Raw genomic sequence first — 19,161 nt, forward strand, 5'->3', positions numbered from 1 at the left:
ACCGGGGGAGCTGGACTCCTCATTTCCCCTCCGCTGCCCTTGGCTTTTCAGGCACAGACTGACTCGTGGCCCTCCTTGGAGGGTTCCAGATTTGGTTCTCGGCTTGGCCTGCCCAAAAAGCTGGCTTGAGAAGGACAGGGAGGGCTGCTGGGTGTGGCTGCTCAGCGGCCATGTGGATTAGTGATGTCTGCCAGGACCTGGGTGGTGGAGGGGGCCCACTCTGCTCCCACTCATTAGTGATGTCTGCTGGGACCTGGGCAGTGGAGGGGATGCACTCTGCTCCCACAGATGAGTGATGTCTTCTGGGGGGTGGGCAGTGGAGGGGGGCACACTCTGCTCCCACAGATTAGTAATGTCTGCTGGGGTGTGGGCGGTGTTGCGCACCTTCTGCACACCTCCCCTGGGGCAAGCATCTGCGGTCAGCCTCAGAGCCCCTTGGACTCAACCCTGTGACCATTCCCCTCCTCCTGCCTCCTGCCTCCACCTCCTTGCACCCCTCCGCCTAGGCTCAAGCACTGCCCCATGACCTCCCCTGTCCTGTGCTCCCAGCTCTGCTCCTGCTCAGCTGGCCCTGGTCCTGGGGGAAGGGATGCGTTTCATCGTCTGGCCTGGCAAGGTGGGGGCTTGGCTCAATGCCACCGTGAGGGAGCTGCCGCTACCCTGTGTTGCCCTGGACCTGGACCCCTCCTCTCTGGGCCAGGACACCTTTTCAGAGTCTGGGACCCTGAGTCTGGACCTGGATCTGGATTCAGACATTCCCGTGTCTCAGAATCCAAGATGCCTCCTTTCTGGGCCACGGCTCCTTCACTGAACAGAGGGTGTTGTAGTCAGATGCACAGGGTGCCACAGGCCTGGGCCGGCAGCAGGCCCCACGCAGTAAGCTGTCTGGGGAGAGGAGAGAGCCTGGCCCTCACGGAGGGCACCTCCCTGCTCTGTGTCTGTCGGTGTCTGCCAAATTCTGGAGAGGAGGAAAGCGAAGGCACTTAGCTTCCCCTTCCTCTCAGCTGTGCCTGGTTTCCTGGCTCGAGGAAGCTGTTGGCAGTGCCGTCCTGGAGATAAGATTTGAGGTGAAGCTCCTCGAGCGAGCCTCCCAGGTGAGCGGCTGCTTGTCCCTAGCCCCTGGGCTGCCCTGGCCTGTGCTGGGAGGTGGAGGCCTCTCCAGGGACCCGGGAGGCGGGAAGTAAGCCTTGGTCTCTCGTGGTTAGCATTTTAGCGGCCAGATGATGAAATCCCCTACGGGCCAGAACTTTCTCGGTTCAGCCTGGGCGTGGGAGGGGCAGCAACAGGGTGTTCTTCTTGGTGGGTTTGGTGTCACAAAGCTGATTTACATGTGTGCCTGATTCCTCCTGTGATGGTGGAGCAGTGAGCAGTGTCCCTCGAGAAGAGGTGCCTGCAGGTGTGGGCCCAGGGGCTGGGGTGCCAGGTTTGCCCAGCTCTCCCCATGCATGCGGGTCCTGGGGCAGCCCTGCCAACGTGCCCTGGACTGGAGACCTGACAGCACCGGAAGCTGTCACAGTTCTGAACAGAGGCCCCAAATGCAGGTGTTGGTGGGGGCTGTGCTGCCTCAGAGGCTGCAGGGCATGGTCCCTCCCCGCCATCGAGGGGACACCTCGCCCCTGCATTTGGTGGCCCCATGCGTCCCGTGGCTTGAGAACCCCCGATCCCATCTCTGTCTCCATCTCGTCCTCTCTGCCCTGTGTGTCTCCAGCAGACCCTTCTCACCTCTGGGGCTTACCTTTGGGTCCCCGTACTCCGGCCTGTGCAGGGCTGCTCTGTGGTTTGCAGCTGGTGGGCCACACAGTCCTCCCCACCCCGAGCCGCTCCGCTGCACTCTCACTTCCCTCAGCCATCCCCCTTCTCTCGAAAATAGCACCGGGGTGGGCAGGCACCTTGCAGGCCCAGCCTGGGAGCCTGGGTGTAACTGTCTCTTCCCATGGTGGGAGGGGCCAAAGGCTGTGCCGTCCTTCGGGTGCCCTCGTGCCTGGCACCAAGTAGGGCCTGGCAGCCTTTGGGGTGATGAAGGGGTGAGTGATTAGTGAGCACACCCGTGCAGGTGGGGACTGTGCTTGGGGCTGCCCAGGGCCCTCATTCGCCTGCTGCTCTCACGTGGTGGAGCCCGTCTCTGCCGAGGGCTGTTGGGTGGTGACTGTCCTGTCACCCTGCAGCCGACATGGAACCTTTGGCTCCGTTGTGGGAGTGGCCTGTGAGGGCAGAGCCGTCTGCCATCGTGTAGATATGATGGTGAAACTGGTAACAGCTGAATGCCCAGCGTCAGGGCCAGGCCCGGGGAGGCTCCTGGACGTCCGGCTCGGGCTGCCACTGGGTGTCTTGCTGCCAGGGAGGAAAGCCAGGGCCCAGGCTTGTATGCTGTTCCCAGCGCTCAATTTTGTAATAACAAAAACTAGAGCGTCAAAAGGCTGGACGGCAGAAAGTCCCCACATGGTAAGTGGTGCTTGAGGGCTGGAGCTCATGTGGGTTTTTCTTTTCTTCCAGGCCCCCACTTATGTAGGAGAAGCCATTCTTTTTTTCAGGGGCAAAGACCAAGAGCAAAGTTTGATCCTGGGAGCCGTATCCCAGGCACCTTTCCCTCCATTACAGTCAGATGGGACCTGCAGGCAACTGGCCTGGACGGGGGCAGGGTGGGCGGAGGCCTCAGTTTCCCCACTTGGTGAGGTGGCTGGTGCCGGTCATCCCAGCCCCGGAGGCTCCAGGGCCCCGAGTGCCGTGAGCCGCCCCGTCTGCAGCCTGCCCTCCTGGGGACCCTGAGCAGGTGGGGCCCTGGCGGAGCTTGGCCTCCTGCATTGAAATGCCAGTTCTGGCTCAGCTTTCCCGTTTGTGGGCTGGCTGGAGGCGTGCCCGCCCTGTCCCCCCATCCCCCCTGTCCCCCTGCCCCCTGGGCCACAGCTTCCCTCCCCTGCTTGGCTCCCACCCCACCGCCCCCAGAGGGGCGGAGGGTGAGTCTGCAGCTGGAGGGTGAGTCTGCAGCTGTGAACATTCCTGACCCCGGTTCAGGGGAGAGAGCCCAGCTGTTCCTGGCAGACAATGGGCCCCGCGCCCCCCTGCTGCCCATGCCTCCTCGGTGCTCTGAGTGGCTGGAATTTCCAGAAAGTGCAGCTTCTTCAGTGAAGAAGAGCTGGTGGAGAAGAGCTGGGAAAGGCCGCATCCTCAGAAACAGGCTGTGCTGGCTGGGTTTTTAACACATTCACAGGACGCTCTTCTGAAGCCAGCCAAGGGTGGAGGTGTCTTTTTAAGAAATCCTAAAAGTAATGCCCGATCACTGCAAAAAAGAAGAGACGACTTAGGAAAGTTTGTGGACTCCCGCCCCGGGAAGGCCCATGTCATTGTGACGTTGAGGTCCCCAGACCCACAATATCTGTCAGAGGCTGGTTTTGCTGCTCTGAGGCAGCTGGAGACCCTCCTGTGTGGCTGGGGACGCGAGGGGCCGGGGGGCCCTGAGATGCATCGAATGACCATGGCATGGGGGGGGCATGCGGGATAGGGTGGGGGTCCTGACGAGCCAGCAGTTTTTTTTTTTTTTTTTAAAGATTTATTTATTTATGATAGAGAGAGAGAGAGAGGCAGAGACACAGGAGGAGGGAGAAGCAGCCTCCATGCCGGGAGCCTGATGTGGAACTTGATCCCAGGACTCCAGGATCGTGCCCTGGGCCAAAGGCAGGCGCTAAACCGCTGAGCCACCCAGGGATCCCCCAGCAGTTTTTTTATGGTGGTGAAATGAAGAGCTGGGGTCGATGGAGTTAGGGCACAGGCAAGCACCGTTGGCTGCATTCACACTGTCGTGTGGCTGGCTGTCCCCTCCCTATGACTCCACATCTCAATCATCTTGCAAAACTGAAAGTGCACCCGCCAGATGACCCCTGTGCGCCCCTCCGTCCAGCCGCAGTGTCTGTTGCTTGGCCTTTCCAGGGCCTGGGGTGTGCCTCCCGCGGCACCTTGCCCCGTCCTCCATGCCTATCCAGCTCACAGTGTGTGTCAGGATTTCCTTCCTTTTTAAGGCTGAATAATATTCCGCGATGTGGCTGGACACCGTTTTGTCTGCCCATCACCCGCTGATGGATGGATCGTGGCCATGGCTGTGCACACACCTTTGAGCTGCTGCCTTCTGTGTTTTGGATGAAGACCGGAGGTGGGATTGCTAGTCGAGTGGTGGTTCTACTGTCAGGGTTTTCAGGAGCTGCTGGACTGCTTTCCGCTGGAGTCCTTGCCCAGGCCTGCTTTCCCTTTGGTCGGCAGTGATCCCCTGGTGGGTGTGTGTGGGGGGTCTCTCTGGAGCCCGTGTCCAGGCTGCAGAGCCCCTCCCCTCCCCCTCTCCCCGAGGTCTGCCTCCCTGGGCCCCAGGGACTGCAGTCAGGCTCACCAAACAGGGAAACCAAGGCTTACAGAGGGCAGACACTTGTCCGTGGTCCCCAGCGAGCTCTGCACCAAGCTAGGTGCACGACCAGTGCCCTCTGCCCTCACTGCCCGCAGGGTGAGCAAGAGGGGGCAGGGGATGCGAGTTCCTGATTCGGAAGAGCACCCGTATGCACTTCCCCAGAGGGCAGAGGCTGCAGTTACCCCCTGAGGTCAGGCCGGCCTCTCCGAGCCCTTGGCTAGTCTGTGGGTGGGCAGCAGCCTGCGTGGGAACAAAATGGAAGAGAAGTAACTTCAGAAGGCACAGCTGAGATTTCACACGTATCGGGTGTCTCTCGGGCGAGGGAGGCTGGTTTGGGGGGAGGAGAGAGGTGCCTGGTGTTGGCATCAGGGGTTGGACCCTCTCCCTGGCTGCTTCACAGATGGGTGACTCCCCGTGGGGTCCCTCCCACCTGCTCCATTGGACGTTTGGGGCGTGGATGAGTGAAGCCCCCGGAGGGACCGGGGGTCCTGACAGGTTGAAGGCTCTACGGACTGGGATTCAGGAAAGTGGGGCCTCCTCACTCCCTCCCTCACCCACAGAGCTGCCATCTGCCCTGCGGACCGAGCCTGGGAGATGTCCTCGGTCCCCGAATCCGGGGCTGACGAGCCCTCTGGGTTCTCGAGCATCGGGGCAGCAGGAGGGGGAAGTGCTTTCCTCTCTCCTCACCAAGCAAACTTGGTTTATGGTTCACAGACGGCAGGCTCGTGAACACGAAGAGCGTTTAAAAACCGAAAAGCGTGTGTGCCTCTCATTCTCCACCTGCTCGGACTTCAAAAAACGTTTCCCAGCGGGGCACCTGGGTGGCTCTGTTGGCGGAGCGTCTGCCTTCAGCTCAGGTTATGATCCTGGGGTCCTGGGGTCGAGTCCTGTGTGGGGCTCCCTGCTGAGTGGGGAGGCTGCTTCTCCCTCTCTCCCTGCCCCTCCCCTGCTTGTGCACTCACCCTCTCTCTCAAATAAATAATTAAATCTTAAAAATAAAACAACACATTTCCCTGAGTCCTTGTCCACCTGCAGACGTGTTTATGCTGAGCGTTAATCATCACGACACAGACGTGTTGAGCACACACACCCCCTCGTGTGCCCCACACATCAGCCCGTCCGGCTCAGCGAAGCTGTGGAGTGAGCAAGCCGGGCACAGTAGGCTCTCAGCTGCTGTCACAGCCTGACCTTCTGTTTCCGTGCAGGGAATGAGTCCCCTCTCCCCATGCAGCCTTCTGGGGCCGCTTTCTGGTTTCACTGGGCACCTCCTATGTGCTGCTACTGCTCTGGGCACGTTGGGCCCTTGCTAATGTTTGGGGAGAGGTGGCACCTGCAGAGCAAGAGGCAGCCTGCCAAGGCCTCTCACCCATTTGGGTGCTGCATGGATGCTGTCCATCAAGGGGCCTTCCTTGCTGACTGGCGGGTCACCCCCGACCCCCATGGTGACCGAGCACATTCAGCAGCCTCGACCGTGCATGCGTGCATGTGGGGATGGGTGGACTGATGGATGTTAGCCGTGTGTGTGTGTATGTGTGTGTGTGTGTGTCCTGGGGGGACGCCACATTCTGGGGCCTCCCCCCTCCCTTAGAAATTCCTAGGAGCTGTGGAATGACAACTGAACAGGAACTTTACCCTTCTTGCCATGATGGGTGTCCACCGAGCAGGGGGTTCCCCACGACCATCCGTGTGCTGCTTTGAGGGATGCTTTCTGCTGCACTCCGGGCCTGGTGGAGGGGAATGTTTTGTGTCCCTTGGTGTCCCTAAGGTGATGGGGCCTCAAGGAGGCCATGTGTAAGGCATTGGGTTGCCACACATGGGAGGTCACCTGCATGATCAGGCCGTATTGTGCAAGTATGTGTAGGGGGTCTTAGCTGCCCCCAGGTGGGCTGCAGCCCCGGGGTGAGAGGGTGGCCTTCACAGAGGGCAGGGGGGCTCGGACTGGGCATCCTCCCGTAGCCACTGGATGGGGGGTCTGGAGACTTTAGATGTGCACTCAGCCTGGAGCTGGGGTCACGGGGGCGGGCGTCCCTGGGAGGGCGTGGCAAGGGGAAGGGTCAGATTTGGACCCAAATCTTTCTGCGTGAACACTGGCTGGGTTTGTCTGAGCCCCACGCTTCGATGCAGGGGTGTCTGGAGCTGGACCAGGCACTGTGATGTTCAGGAGGAGGCAGGAAGGTAGGGTTCAGGCTGCCCAGAGCCCTGTGTGGGCCCCAGTATGGCAGGTGCAGGATGCAGGGGCTCCCAGCTGAGCGGGGCCATGGGGGCCCTGCGGGCCACGGGACTCTAGCCTCAGGTTCTCGTCAAAACCCAAGTTTTCTGTCCATCCATCCATCCGTGCATTCCGCAGACCTTTGCCAAGGGCTTGTGGGTGCCTCACATGTTGTGTTCAGGTCACAGAGCAAGTGGTTCAGGGCACAAGGGCTGCCGTGATAAATGACCGCACCAACAGAAATTCATGCTTGCCAGCTCCGGAGGCCACAGCCCCAAGACCAAGGTGTTGTGTGGGCCGTGCTCCTCCGGAGGCTCTGGGGAGGGTCCTCCCTGCCTCTCACAGCTCCCGGGGGCCCAGGTGTTCCTTGGCTTGGGGCAGCATCCCTCCCATCCCTGCTCTGCCCTCACAAGGCCTCGCCTCTTCTTCCTGGGACTCTGCCATGTGTCTTATAAAGGACACTTGCCGTGGGGTTTAGGGTCACCCCAACCCAGGATGATCTCACCCCGAGATCCTGAATCACATCTGCTTAGACTGTTTTCCGAGTAAGATTGCATTCACAGATTCTAAAGGTCAGGACCCAGACATGTCTTTTTGAGGCTGCCTTTCAACCCCCTTGCACTTGGTAAATAACTTCCTCAAGCCTCAGCCTCCTCATCTGTAAGATGGGGATCCCATCTGTGCTTCGCGGGTCGTGTTAAGGTCAGCAGAGCTGATCGGCCTAAAGGTCCGAGTGTGCTCCCTGGTGCGGGGGACGTGGCTCACCCCTGGTGGTGGCTGCCGTGGGTATCACCCTATCTGACAGAGAAGGAGACCAAGGCTTGGAGAGGGGAGGTGGAGGGGTCCCCATGTCCAGGCTGGGCTTCTGGCCGTGGGCCTCACGGAGCACATTGGCTTCATGGGGGAAGGACGTGAGGCTGTCCTAGTGGGCCTGGGCCCTGCCCTGTGGGGGACTGCTGCTTCCCCATGGTCGGGGCTTTGTGGGCATCCCCCAGAGTGGAGCAGGGGTTCTCCAGGGTGTGTACCCGGCCAGCTCCTCATGGAGCAGGGGTCGTCACTCAGAGCCAGCTCCCCCTGCCAGAGAACGGTTGACCATGGGGCCACTTGTCTGGGAAGGGTTTTGACACTTGGGTGCGTACCCGGCTGGCAAGGGGCCTCCTGGCTCCTGCATCACCGTCCTCCCAGGGAAGGTGGGTCTGCCTTTGGTTCAGAGCAGGGGAGAGGCTTCTCGCTGCCCTCTTGTTTGGGAAGCTCTCTGGTGCTTTGGTTTTATTTTCCCTCAATATCTGCAGCACAGCAGGGAGGGCTAATAAGGAGGTCCACGCGCTCAGGCGGGAGTGCAATAATCTGGTGTGTGCTGCCCATTAAGGGACGCATTTGGCTTTCATTTCAGCAGGCGACAGGAAAACAAAGATAGCCAAACGTGTTCTGCTTGGATCCCTCCGGAATTGGATTGCCCAGCTTGCGCTGGCAAGAGGAACCTGCTCTGAGGTTGGCCTTGCAGGCCTCTTTTCTGTGTGGAGAAAATGAGTTGGTGGAGTCCTTGGGGGCGATGTCCCAGGAGGCTGGCGAGCCGGTGTTAGTGGCCTGCGCGGGCAGGAGAGGGAAGGGCAGCCGTGGGTCCTGGGGGCAGGGGGGCGCCCCAGGCAGCAGCCCAGAGCTAATCTCTCTGAGCCATGCCTGCCGCGAGCAGCCAGGCAGCAGGAGAGTGGGATTTGAACCTCCCGGTGTTCAGAAGCCGGCTCAGAGGAGATGGTTGGCTGCACAGGGACATCCTAGAAAAGCAATTTCCTGCTGGCTTTGTAGAAAAACCTTTGGTCTGACCCTGACCTTAAAGGCTCGATAGCTCGGCCTCTCTTTATCCCTCCGGCTCACACAGGCCATTAGGCCGAGCGGCGGTTCTTTTGAGGACTCCTGGGAGCAATTTCCATCCAGGTGTTGGACGGAAATCACAGACTCTTTTCTTAGACAGCTGTGGTTTCTACAGGGGTCCCTGCCACACCCCTGCCCATGTGCTCGAGCCTGGGACCGCAGGGCAGGGCCTGGCATACAGTAGGCGCCTATCCAGTGTCCATCAACAGGATGGAATGGGCATCAGCCATCCACCTACTCTGCTTGGGTTTCCAGGCTGCTCCTTTTCCAGGGTTATTTTCCTTGGTGACCCCCCCCCCCCCGGCCCCCCAGCATCGATAGGAAGCACTTCAAGGTCAGGATGGAGAGTGATCATCTGCAGCTGCCACAGGCTTGGCCTGGCCTGGCTTTGCTCACCGTCAGCATGCCTCCTCCTGTTGGAGAGTTTCCTGACCTTTCAGAACCTGCTTCCCACTGTCCAGGGCTGCAGACAGACAGAGACAGACCGGGCTGGCGGTTGGTGAGGAGCCCGGTGCACCGGGTTTCAGGGGCCTGGTGCTTGTTGGGAGCCGGAAGCTGGCCCCTGGCAGAGCCATAGCTGCACAAAGGCAGTGCCGCCCTCCCTCCCAGAGAGGAGCCCGGCCTGCACAGAGGCGGCCCCAGTTTATCCATCAGCCTGCCTGTGCCCTGGCTCCTGACGCCCCTGCGGCTGAGGACATGGCCTGAGTGCAGGAAGCTCCTGTTAGACCGTGCAGATGGGATCGAGCCCCCGACGCTGCACAGATGAGCCCTGCTGGGCCTGTGCTTTCCCTGCCTGGAGCAAGGCCTGGATTGCAGTGCCACCCCGGCCCCTGGTAAAGGGACAGTTACGGGGCTTTGGCCCCATGCCAGTGACAGAAGTCCCTCACTGTCGATGCTGACCACGCAGGCTGTGGCCTTCCATCCTCGATCCGACCACCCGAGCCTCAGTGCCCTGACCTGGAGGCTCACCTGGAGGCCCTCCACTACACCCAAGTGGAGTGGGTGATAAATGACCCACAACCCCAGAGCTGTTACACTGTGAGTGGGTGGACCCTGACTGGCTGGTGCGGAGAGGCCCCCGGTGGCACCGACGTGCACAGGAGCATATGGTCGTGCCAACCCCAGTTCCACCTGTTTGTTTTTGGAAGAGGCGCTTCGGGAAGTGAGGGCTGCCCCCAAGCAGTGGCGGCTGCCCGTGAGGTCCTGGCTGCCTCTGAAGCCCTCGTGGATCATGGCTGCTTGGGGGAAAGTGGGGCCCGTTTTGGAGTGTTGGCCCTCGGGACAGCACGTGTGCCTCATGGACGCTCTTTCCTTCATTTACTAGATATTAAGCCCCCAATGATCCCAGGTGTTTGGGACCCAGGGGAGAAGACGGTCTCTGTGTCTGTCCCACGCAGTGGCTGGCGAGCCGTCACCTCCAGGCCACCTGTTTGTTTACCCCAAGGGCCCCAGATTTGAAAGATCCATTCCAGCATGCTGCATCTGTTAAATAATAATGAAGTCATTTTAAAGGTTTTTGGAACGAGCATGGCATAAATAAAACAAGAAGTTAATTCATTTTCCCATTTTTTATTGATCAAAGGCATGTCAGCTGCCAGTCAGAGCGTCTGATCGGCAGCGCGGCCCCAGGCGGTCAGGGTTGCTCCAGTGGGACGGCGTGCGATTTGTCACGGTGAAGCACAGCTTTAGTGCCGCTCGTTGAGACACTTTAGGAACTCTCTGCCATGTCTGTGGAAATTCGCATATGGAGGACCGCCCCCCCCGCCCCCAGAAGAGCAGGGGTTGTAAAGGCTGAGTCCTTTTGTGTTGATAGCTGGGGTCTCCCTCCTTCCCCCTCCAGGGCTGTGGTGTCCACGGGTCTCTCTGCAGCAGGCGGCGTGGGGAGGGTGTTCATCTCCCCCATGTCCCGTTGGGGTCCGCTGTGAGCAGCGAGCCTCACACACATACCATCTCCTGGAGGCCTTTGGCCGCCTCATCTCTTCACACCCCCACCCGCCTCTGAGCAGCAGCTTTGAGGCTGATAGTGAGAAGCCAGCAGAGGTGTGGACGGAGGGCCCAGGCCACCTGGGCTGTGAACTCTCCCCTGCTCCCTGCTGACTCTGTCCGGGAGGGAGGTTGGCCCTGCGTGTGGATCACAGGGCCCTGCAGGGGCCGTTGGGGGCCTATCCCCTGCGTCCACTCTTCCAGGCTATGACGTCACAGGGAAGCTCTGGGAACAGGGACTTCAGGATGTCCTGAGGGTGATGGCCCCAGGGTCAGCTGGCCGTTGCTAAAGTGAGGGGCCCAGATCCTAGGACTCAGAGGGCAGGATTTTCCTTCTGTGTTTTACAAGTGGAAAGACAGGCATGGAGAGGACAGGTGGTTGTTGAGTCAGAGCAGCCAGGTCAGAGCTCTTCCTACTGGACATGCCCACTGCGGGTCTGGAGATGGGACTCTGGGGGCTGGTGGGCTGGGGATGCCAGCCGGGGCCCCTCCCTGGGGGCCCAAAGGGAATAGCTTTTCACATCAGTGGCAATTTCCAGGAGCAGGTTGGGGGATCTGGGGAGTCCACCTGGGACTTTCCCTGTGGGGCCCCAGCTTGGCTGGGTATCACTGCTGGGAGCAGCAGGCCCCTGTCCCAACTAGCAGGGTGGCCGTGGGACTTCCCCTGGGGCAGGCCCTGTGACAGGTGGAGAGGGCCCCCCTGAGAGCTCCCCTCATCCTCACCAGTTCTCCAAGCCTCACTTTGTCTGTCTGTGGAATGGGGTCATCACGTTGCACACCTCATAGGGTCACTGCAGGTGTTGGGTGGGTCTGTGCACTGGAGCACATCGGCATGCTGCCCGCCACACCGTCAGCACCCATCCCCGTTACCTCCTTCCCTCCCTCCGTGGACTCTTTGCTCCGACTGCCCATCCCCAGCAGAAGCCTGCTAACCAGGTGGCTTCCCCTCGTGGGCCTCAATTTCCCCTCTTGCACCTGCCTCTCGGTGCTGAAGTCCGGGAGCAGCCCCTGAGGGAACGTGGGGACAAATCAAAGCCCCTGGCACTGGGCGTACGTGTTGGATGCCGGGTGGATGTGAGTTCTGGGGGCAGGGTGTCCGATTCCCCACCCCAGCCCACCCACCAGGGGTCACGGGAGAGGCCACAGGGGTAGGTCTGAGGGCTGCCCTACCCCGTGGCCAGGTCCTCCAGGTCACTCCATGTCTCCCTGTGGGGCAGATAATGTCTCCGATCGTAAGAGAAGCAGCCGGAGTGGACCAGGAAGCCTGCCGCCCGGGATGCCCCAGGGCCTTGTAGCTCAGACGTGGGGTCATGGCTCCCAGGGCCGGCCTTGCCTCTCACATCCCGGATCCCTGCACTGGGCTGGCCTTTTGAGGGCCGAATGACAGCTGACAGAGGACAGCAGGCCCTGTGAGGCTGGTGGGGGCGGCTGGGCACAGAGCTTGTGTGTCCTCACTAATCTGATTTCAGCCTGACGAGGGGGTGGGACAGAGGGGTCAGGAGTCCACTGCATGGGCGGCCCACTCTTGGCACAATGGCCAGGGCCCTCCCTGCAGGCTGGGGCTGGGGGCTGGGGGGGGCGGGGTGGTGCCTTAAACAGACCGTGGTGGGGTGGGGGCAACCACTCTGGGCCGCTTGTCGCTTGTCAGGAGGCCAGTTGTCCTGGGACAGACCCTTGTCGTGGTCACTTAGCTGGACTTCCGGGGCTAAATGTGAGGCTATGGCTGCCCCTTCATTAAGGGCCTGGTGGGCTGAGCAAAGGGAAGACAGCCCCTCACCCCCGAGGCCACAGGGACACAGCCCTCGGCCAGGCCTTCTGTGGCCACAGGACAAGGATGATCAGCTTCTGGCCTGCACTGGCCACCGTCTGCACCTCCCTCTCCTGCCATCGCTCATCCTGTGGCCGGGATGTGCCTGCAGTGTCTTCTCCCCATCCTGCCCTTGGGAGTTTCTTTGCCAGAGTCTGAAGCTGTCCCTGCTGTGAGCAAGGGACTGTGAGCCTCTGATGGGCCAGGCCTCCTCCCTCTGCCCTCCTGGCCTAGGGGCAGTGGGGATGGAGAGGCCAACAGCCAGGCGAGTGCACGCGAGCCGCAGAAGCAGCAGGCCCGCCGCCCCTGCTGAGTGGAAAGGGTTGGGGGCCAGGAGTCTGGATGCAGGGCCGGCCCTTCCTTGCTCTGCTCCTCTCTGTGTCTGGCCAGTCCCCTAACTGTAGGACGATGGAGCGGGGGGTAACCGTGTGTCCCCTCATTCCAGGCATGCCAGCTATGAGAGGGACGCTTGTGCGAAGCACACTGGACAGTCGGAGGCCTCAGGACTCAGGGACACCCGTCCTCTCTGAGGCCTTTCACTGCTTCACGGCAGGCAGATGTGGGTTCCGATCTGGGCTCCACCTCCTTCTGCTTGGGAGCCTTATTTCCTCTCCTGAGAAATGGTGTGAATGTTTGTAGGATGGGGAGTAAAGGCTCCACGGCAGAGCAGCAGAGCCTGCTGGGCATGGGGGAAGCTCTCCATGAGGATGCCTCTGCCTCCACCTCCGAGTGGGGCCTGGTTCTGCTGCGCCCCCTCCCTGGGGTCTGAGCCTGTCTGTGCCTCAGTTTCCTGGGGCCAGCCTTTTGTTGGCCTGGAGCTGTGCGGGGTTCAGTCCACGAAGGTTGGGGCTGATGCCATCGCTGGGGGAGGGGCCAGGCAGGCAGACAGTGTGCCCGCAGGGCAAAGGGCGCCTGCCTGTTCTGAGCCCCGAAAGGAAGCCTGGCCTCCCCGGCTGCGATTATGGTTAGGAGCCATGTAATTAACTCTAAAAATGGGAGGCCGAGGAGGACACAATGTGGGTGCTTAGTGGAAATTGGAGCCGGGTGATGCTCGGACAGCAGCAGGGCCAGGCCGAGGCTGCAGGGCGGGCAGGACCTGGGGGTGCGGCTGGGGAGGCCTGCTGGTGCCCACAGTCTGGGGGGATTCAGAGCCACGGAGGCGTATCCTCATGCTCTGGGGCTGGAAGGCAGGTCGAGGTGTGGGTCTGGCTGTCTCTCTTGGGGCCCCTTCCCCCTTCCAGCGGTTTGCTGGCCATCGCTGGCCATCCTCGGGGTGGGAGTGCCCCCAGATTCTACCCGTATCAGCACGTGGCCTTCTTGTTGGGTCTGTTTCTCTCTCTGTTTTTTAGTTAAATTTTTGTTTTATCACAGGGTTGGGAGAGGGGGAGAGGGAGAGAGAGAATCCCAAGCCGACACACTGGTGAGCCCGGAGCCTGACGTGGGGCTTGATCTCACAACCCCGAGATCGTGACCTGAATCAAAACCAAGAGTAGAATGCTTAACCAACTGAGCCCCCCAGGGGCCCCCCAGGTTTACTATTTTAATCATTTTTAAAAAAGATGTTATTTATTTATTCATGAGAGACACATGAGAGAGAGAGAGGCAGAGGGAGAAGCAGGCTCCATGCAGGGAGCCCAATGTGGGACTCAATCCTGGGACCTCGGGATTACACTTTGGGCCGAAGGCAGACTTTCAACCATTGAACCACTCAGGCATCCCAATTTTAAGCATTTTTTTTTAAGATTTATTTATTTATGATAGACAGAGAGAGACACAGGAGGAGGGAGAAGCAGGCTCCATGCTGGGAGCCCAGGCTCGCACCCCGGGCCAAAGGCAGGCGCTAAACCACTGAGCCACCCAGGGATCCCCAATTTTAAGCATTTTTAATATGCGTACAATTCAGTAGTATTAGGAGCATTCATGGTGTTTGGTCACGATCACCTGTCACTTCTAGAACTTGGTCATCGTCCCAAACTGAAGCCGTCCCTGGGTGACACGGGCTCCCCAGCCACCCCCACCGGCTCCGTGGTTCTGCCGGCCTCTGTGAGCCTAGCTATTAGGGTGCCTTGTGTAAGTGGACTCATCCCGTGTCTGTCCTCTTGCATCCCTGTGCTTCAGAAGCATCAGATCCGACAAGACAAGACTGAGACGCATTTTTGGCCCAGACCAGCCGCTGTAGCAATTCAATTTAAATTAATTAGAACACAAGTTAAAGAAATGTAGTGTTTCGGTCCAACTGGCCTCATTTTGAGTGCTCAGTGGGCACGTGTGTCTCGGGGCTACCATGTGAACAGCATGTGCACAGAACGCAGCTGTCCTTCCAGAATGTTCCGTGGGAGCATACTGTTGTGGGCTCGAGGACACGAAAGGGTTATGGCCACTGACATCATGGGACCTGAGGCCGGGATGTTTTTTGCTATTAGGGCATCGTGGTTGTCATTTACCTATTGAAGAAATGTGAGTAAGTACGAGGATGTGTGGGATCCGCATTGACCTGCTGGTGTTGGTGCTCTGACTGTGGGAGGAGGTGTCCTCGTTCTTACAAGCACTCAGTTGTTCGGGGATTTGGGGGTACAGGGGCGGTGGTTTGCTCTTGCACATTCAGAAACACTGTATGCACACAAAGCCAGGGAGTTTGCATGGTCTGTGACCACTGACAGCCCAGCTCTGGGGTGCGCGGTGGACACTGCCTTCGGTCCAGGCAGGGGTGATGCTGCTCGGTTCCTGCTGGGCCGGCTGTAGCTGCCGATCCTGGCTTGTCCTTGTCTCCCATCTGTCCCTGCATCTGCATTTCCAGCAGCGGCACACACTGTGCAGGTCTCGCTCTGTCGAGCCCTCGGCCTCAGGGAATGGTTAGTGATGAGGATGACCACTCTGAGGTTCAGAGACCTGTCGGCCGTGCATGCTGCTGGCCTTGCCCTGGGGATGCCCTTGCCAACTGCACTGGGTGGGCGCACCACTCTGGCACCCCCAGCGCTCACTGTGCCATCTGGGTACCCACCCAGGCGCCCAAGCCAACTGTCCCTGGTCTTGCAAGTGGGAATCAGTGGACAGGACTAGAACTTGGGGCTGGAGCCACTCCAAATCCTGCTCTTCAGGCCACCTGGCCTGCCACCCCCGTGCGTCTTTACCAGCATCTCCTTCGTGGGGACTGCAGCCCGCGATTCTGTTCAGCCTCCAACCCTAAACTTCCTGCCCCAGTTGCTTTGCCAAGCACAGTGAGTGTGGGAGCTCAGATGTCAGGGTACTGGGTGGAGGAGGTGCCCTGATGATGCTCTGGGAACTCTGGCCCCTGTGGGTCCTCTGGCCTCCCGCCGTGACTGGGCTCCACAGCAGATGGCTTCCATGGGGGTGGCTCCTGGCTCTCGGTTAAATAACCGGGGCAGGTCTGTGCCCAGGAAGGTGGTGGGTGTGTGTGTGCGTGAGTGTGCATATGTGTTCATGCTCTGTTTTTGCTGACTCAAGACCAGTGTGTTTCCAGTCATGATCGTCCATGCAGGGTCCTCTGGGCAGGGGTGAGGGACAAAGGGTCATGGGTAGTGGCCAAGGTGAGCCGGGGGCGCCCGTGATGTCCGGCCCAGTGGGACTGCGAAGGTGAGGGAGGCTTCCCGGGCAGGGCTGCACGGTCTGTGCCGGCTCCTGCATCCAGCATCAGCTACCATTACGGCCACTCTTCTTACAGACCCTCTGTGCTCAGTGCCCTTCTCTTGTCTTTCTAGTTCCTCTGCCTGAAGAATATCCGCACCTTCCTCAAAGTCTGCCACGATAAATTTGGACTAAGAAACAGCGAGCTGTTTGACCCTTTTGACCTCTTCGACGTCCGAGATTTTGGGAAGGTGAGTGGTCTCTTCCCCTGTATCTGGTGGCAGTGGCCAAGCGCCCACCCAGTGCAGGGTCCAGACGGGACAGGCCCGGCCCCTTTGTGCCAGAGCGCATGGGCCTTTCCACCCTCGGGTGGGCTCACGACACCCAGGGTGTGGTCAAGCATCGAGAACCGAGGAGGGTGGAGGAGAGTGGGGTGTGGACTCGGACAGAGCTCCAGTTCATGACGGGAAGTGGGGCAGGTGATGGGCCCGGCTCCTGAGGGTTGGGTTGAGATGATGCAGGTACATTTATCATGGCTCATGAGAGGAGCCATGGTGATTAGGCCTGAAGCAAGCAGAGCTGTCTCTGGCTCTGAGCATGTGTTGGGCAAGGACGGGGTGGTTACCTGAACCCCAAGCTTTCCTGGAGGTGATCCCCTAGGCCCATGGCAAATGACTCCAAAATCTCCCCATGTTCTCAGACGTGTCACCTGGTGACTGTCCTGCAGAAACCCTGCTGGCGCAGGCCAAGGTACCTGAGGCCAGGCAGGTATAAGGTCTGAAGGCTGGCAGGGGTTTCAGCTCCTGGGTGAGCTGGCTTTGTGCTGAGCCCACCTTCATGGCGACCGGACATGTCAGGTGCCATCTGAGAGCACGGCAGGTCCCAGGTCACTCCTTCTAAATGGCTGGGCTGGGGACCATGGTAGCTTTTGATGGATGGAGGCTGAGGAGGATCTCATTCTGTGCTGCCCGTAGTCCGGGTGGTGCCCCGTGTCCGTGTGCTCTCTGAGGCTGAGAGAGCTCCCCAGGTGGCTGGCATAGGCACTGCCCAACAGCCGCTTTCTGGACGACCCGACGAGCCAGTTCCTACCTGCTGATGGGAAATAGCAGAAGATATTTACTGCTTAATTTATCTGAGGACCATTTTCGGGGCCTGGGTGTTTGAGGAAGTGTTCTATGAATACATGATTTATGAGACGTGTTGGGGAGGGTGTGGGGATTTTGTATTTGCTGTGGCAAATGGTGAGAAGTCTGTTCCAAGAGGAGAGCTTCCTTAAGGCGCTGCGAGGTGTCACATTACTGTACCTAGGACTTTCCCATGAGCCACCTGGCCTGATGGCACTATCCCCTAGTTCTGAATTCATTGGAAAGGAGATCCAGGGACTATCCGGGGGCCTGTCCCTATGTGATCACCACTTCGGGGTTTCTGTTTCCCCCCCGAAAGTGCTCACCCAAGTGCCTGCTGCTGCGGCGACCCTGTGGGGACTGCAGGCCACCGTGCTTCCCAGTGCCCTGGGGCACATGTGCTGGGCGGGAGCACCATGCAGGTGTCCTTTCCTGTAAGTGGGCTTCTCAGTTCCTGCAGAGCTGCTTTCCAGTGGATTGGATCTCCTCTCCCCATTCCTCCTTCTGCACAGCAGTGTCCTGGGCAGGTGGGGACCCAGTGGATCTGAACTCTGGGAAGGGGCCTCCGGAACACCCACGCGCCCATATGCACGCACTCTTCACTCGTGCACACCCGCAGTCATGCACATGTCCTACCTCATGCACATACGTGCACACTCGGGAACATACAGGCATGTATGTACTCATGCATTGAACGGCTAATTAAGCATACGGAGAAAAAGGATACACTGGCCAAATTCGTTTCTTGGCTGGCGGTTAAAATGCAGATGATCCCGTCTATAATTCCACTTTGGTTTTGATTTGCTGCAGCTGAATGCAATGTAAGATGTACATAAACTTGGATCGAACTCTCAGAATATGACCCACCAAACTGCGTGGCCACGCAGCTCACAAGGGGGTGCCCCTCATGCTCATCAGAGGTTCCAGTGGAGCTGCTTGGCTCCGAGGATGTCCCAGCTGCAGGCAGAGGGGCTGCGTGGAGCCGGCCTCTGGTTGCCCACGGCGCACTGGGACGGTCGCTGGCCAGGCGCTGCCTCTCTGTGGCCTCTGCTGAGGGAGCCCAGGAGTGTACCCAGGCTTTGGACCGGGAGCCACGGTGGGGGGCGTGGGGAATGGAGGTGCTGTGATGCCCCAGACCTGGGTGCTGAGCTGCGTGTGGGGGCTTGGTTCGTACCCTGCTCGGAGCAGTCTCGGCTTTCAGAAGAGCAGGGCTTGGAGAGAGCTCCCCCATCCCACCTCTGCTCTCCACGTTGTGATGCTCCAGGTGGACTCCTTGAAAATCTGTCCCTGCAGCCTGGCTGGATGACATGGCGGGTGCCACGGTGCTTCTGACCTCCGTTTGCCTGGCCGTGGAGGTGGTGAGGAGCCCTGCCCTCTGTAGGTGCTCCTGAAATGCTGAGCTTGTGTCACTGCCCCCCCCACACTCCCCCAAACCCCCCAGGTTTGGCTGGAATGGAACTAGAGCCTCAGAGATCTCAGGCCTCTGATTTTTTTCCTCTTTTACTGATAAAATAAGTTTACATTTTTTGGAAAGACAGAGCCAGAGAGCTGAGCACATGGACTGTGGACCCTTGTAGGCTGGGTTCGAGTCCAGCAGGTAGCTGTGCCCAAGTGACTGACTCAGTTTCTCTGAGTCCTGCTTGCGAAATGGTGGCAAGGACACCACCCTCCAAGGTCTGCTGAGCAGGAAGTAGAATTGTGTTTGTGGAGCACATAGCACCAGGCGAATGTCCCCGGAAGCTCGCCTCCCTTCTCATTGATCCTTTGACCTCTTGTTGGCTGTGTGGGAGCCACATAGGAGCCACGTGGGGCTCCAGGCAGAGCCTGACCTGCCCTTCCTGCCCCGTCCTCCCCATCCATCCGGCTAAGCGTCCTTCTCATTGAGCTCCTCCTGCCCTGCACATGTTTCTTACCAAGATAAACTTTGGTTAGTACTTCCAGGCCAGGGGCCAGCGGAGGCTCAGGGTGCTGGTACATGCTCTCCCCGTGGGGGGCCACTGTCCCAAGTCTGTTTTGCTTGGCTCATCCGTCCTGATGTCCAGGGATGGGATACAGAACACAAGCAGAGCCCCAGCCGGTGGCTGGCCTGCTTTCCTTGGTACCTACCCAGACATGGGGACCCTCCCACCGCTGGAGTGGGGCGCTGTGCAGGGCGCCCCAGTGCATGGGGAGGGCAAGCTGCTGGCAGGCT

The 19,161-nt window shown here is 59.6% G+C and overlaps 1 protein-coding gene and 1 long non-coding RNA gene across 7 annotated transcripts in view; both read left to right on the forward strand.

Annotated features, from left to right (window-relative positions):
• The window catches only part of VAV2 (vav guanine nucleotide exchange factor 2), a 168,586-nt gene that overhangs the window by 16,425 nt on the left and 133,000 nt on the right, over positions 1-19,161 (forward strand). For 5 of the 6 annotated variants that reach the window (XM_072778566.1, XM_072778569.1, XM_072778572.1 and 2 more), the window contains exon 2: positions 15,981-16,097. In XM_072778566.1, the coding sequence (XP_072634667.1) occupies positions 15,981-16,097 (117 nt within the window). Of the gene's footprint in view, positions 1-369; positions 2,443-15,980; positions 16,098-19,161 lie in introns of those variants that run through there. The other variant, XM_072778567.1, reaches the window with a different exon arrangement.
• LOC140605942 (uncharacterized) lies at positions 2,449-5,391 on the forward strand. The gene is made up of 2 exons (XR_012008461.1): positions 2,449-4,144; positions 5,105-5,391. It is a non-coding gene; the product is annotated as an uncharacterized lncRNA (long non-coding RNA).

The sequence above is a fragment of the Canis lupus genome, chromosome 16, assembly GCF_048164855.1.
Source record: "Canis lupus baileyi chromosome 16, mCanLup2.hap1, whole genome shotgun sequence".
In the NCBI taxonomy this organism is placed as follows: Eukaryota; Metazoa; Chordata; class Mammalia; order Carnivora; family Canidae; genus Canis; species Canis lupus.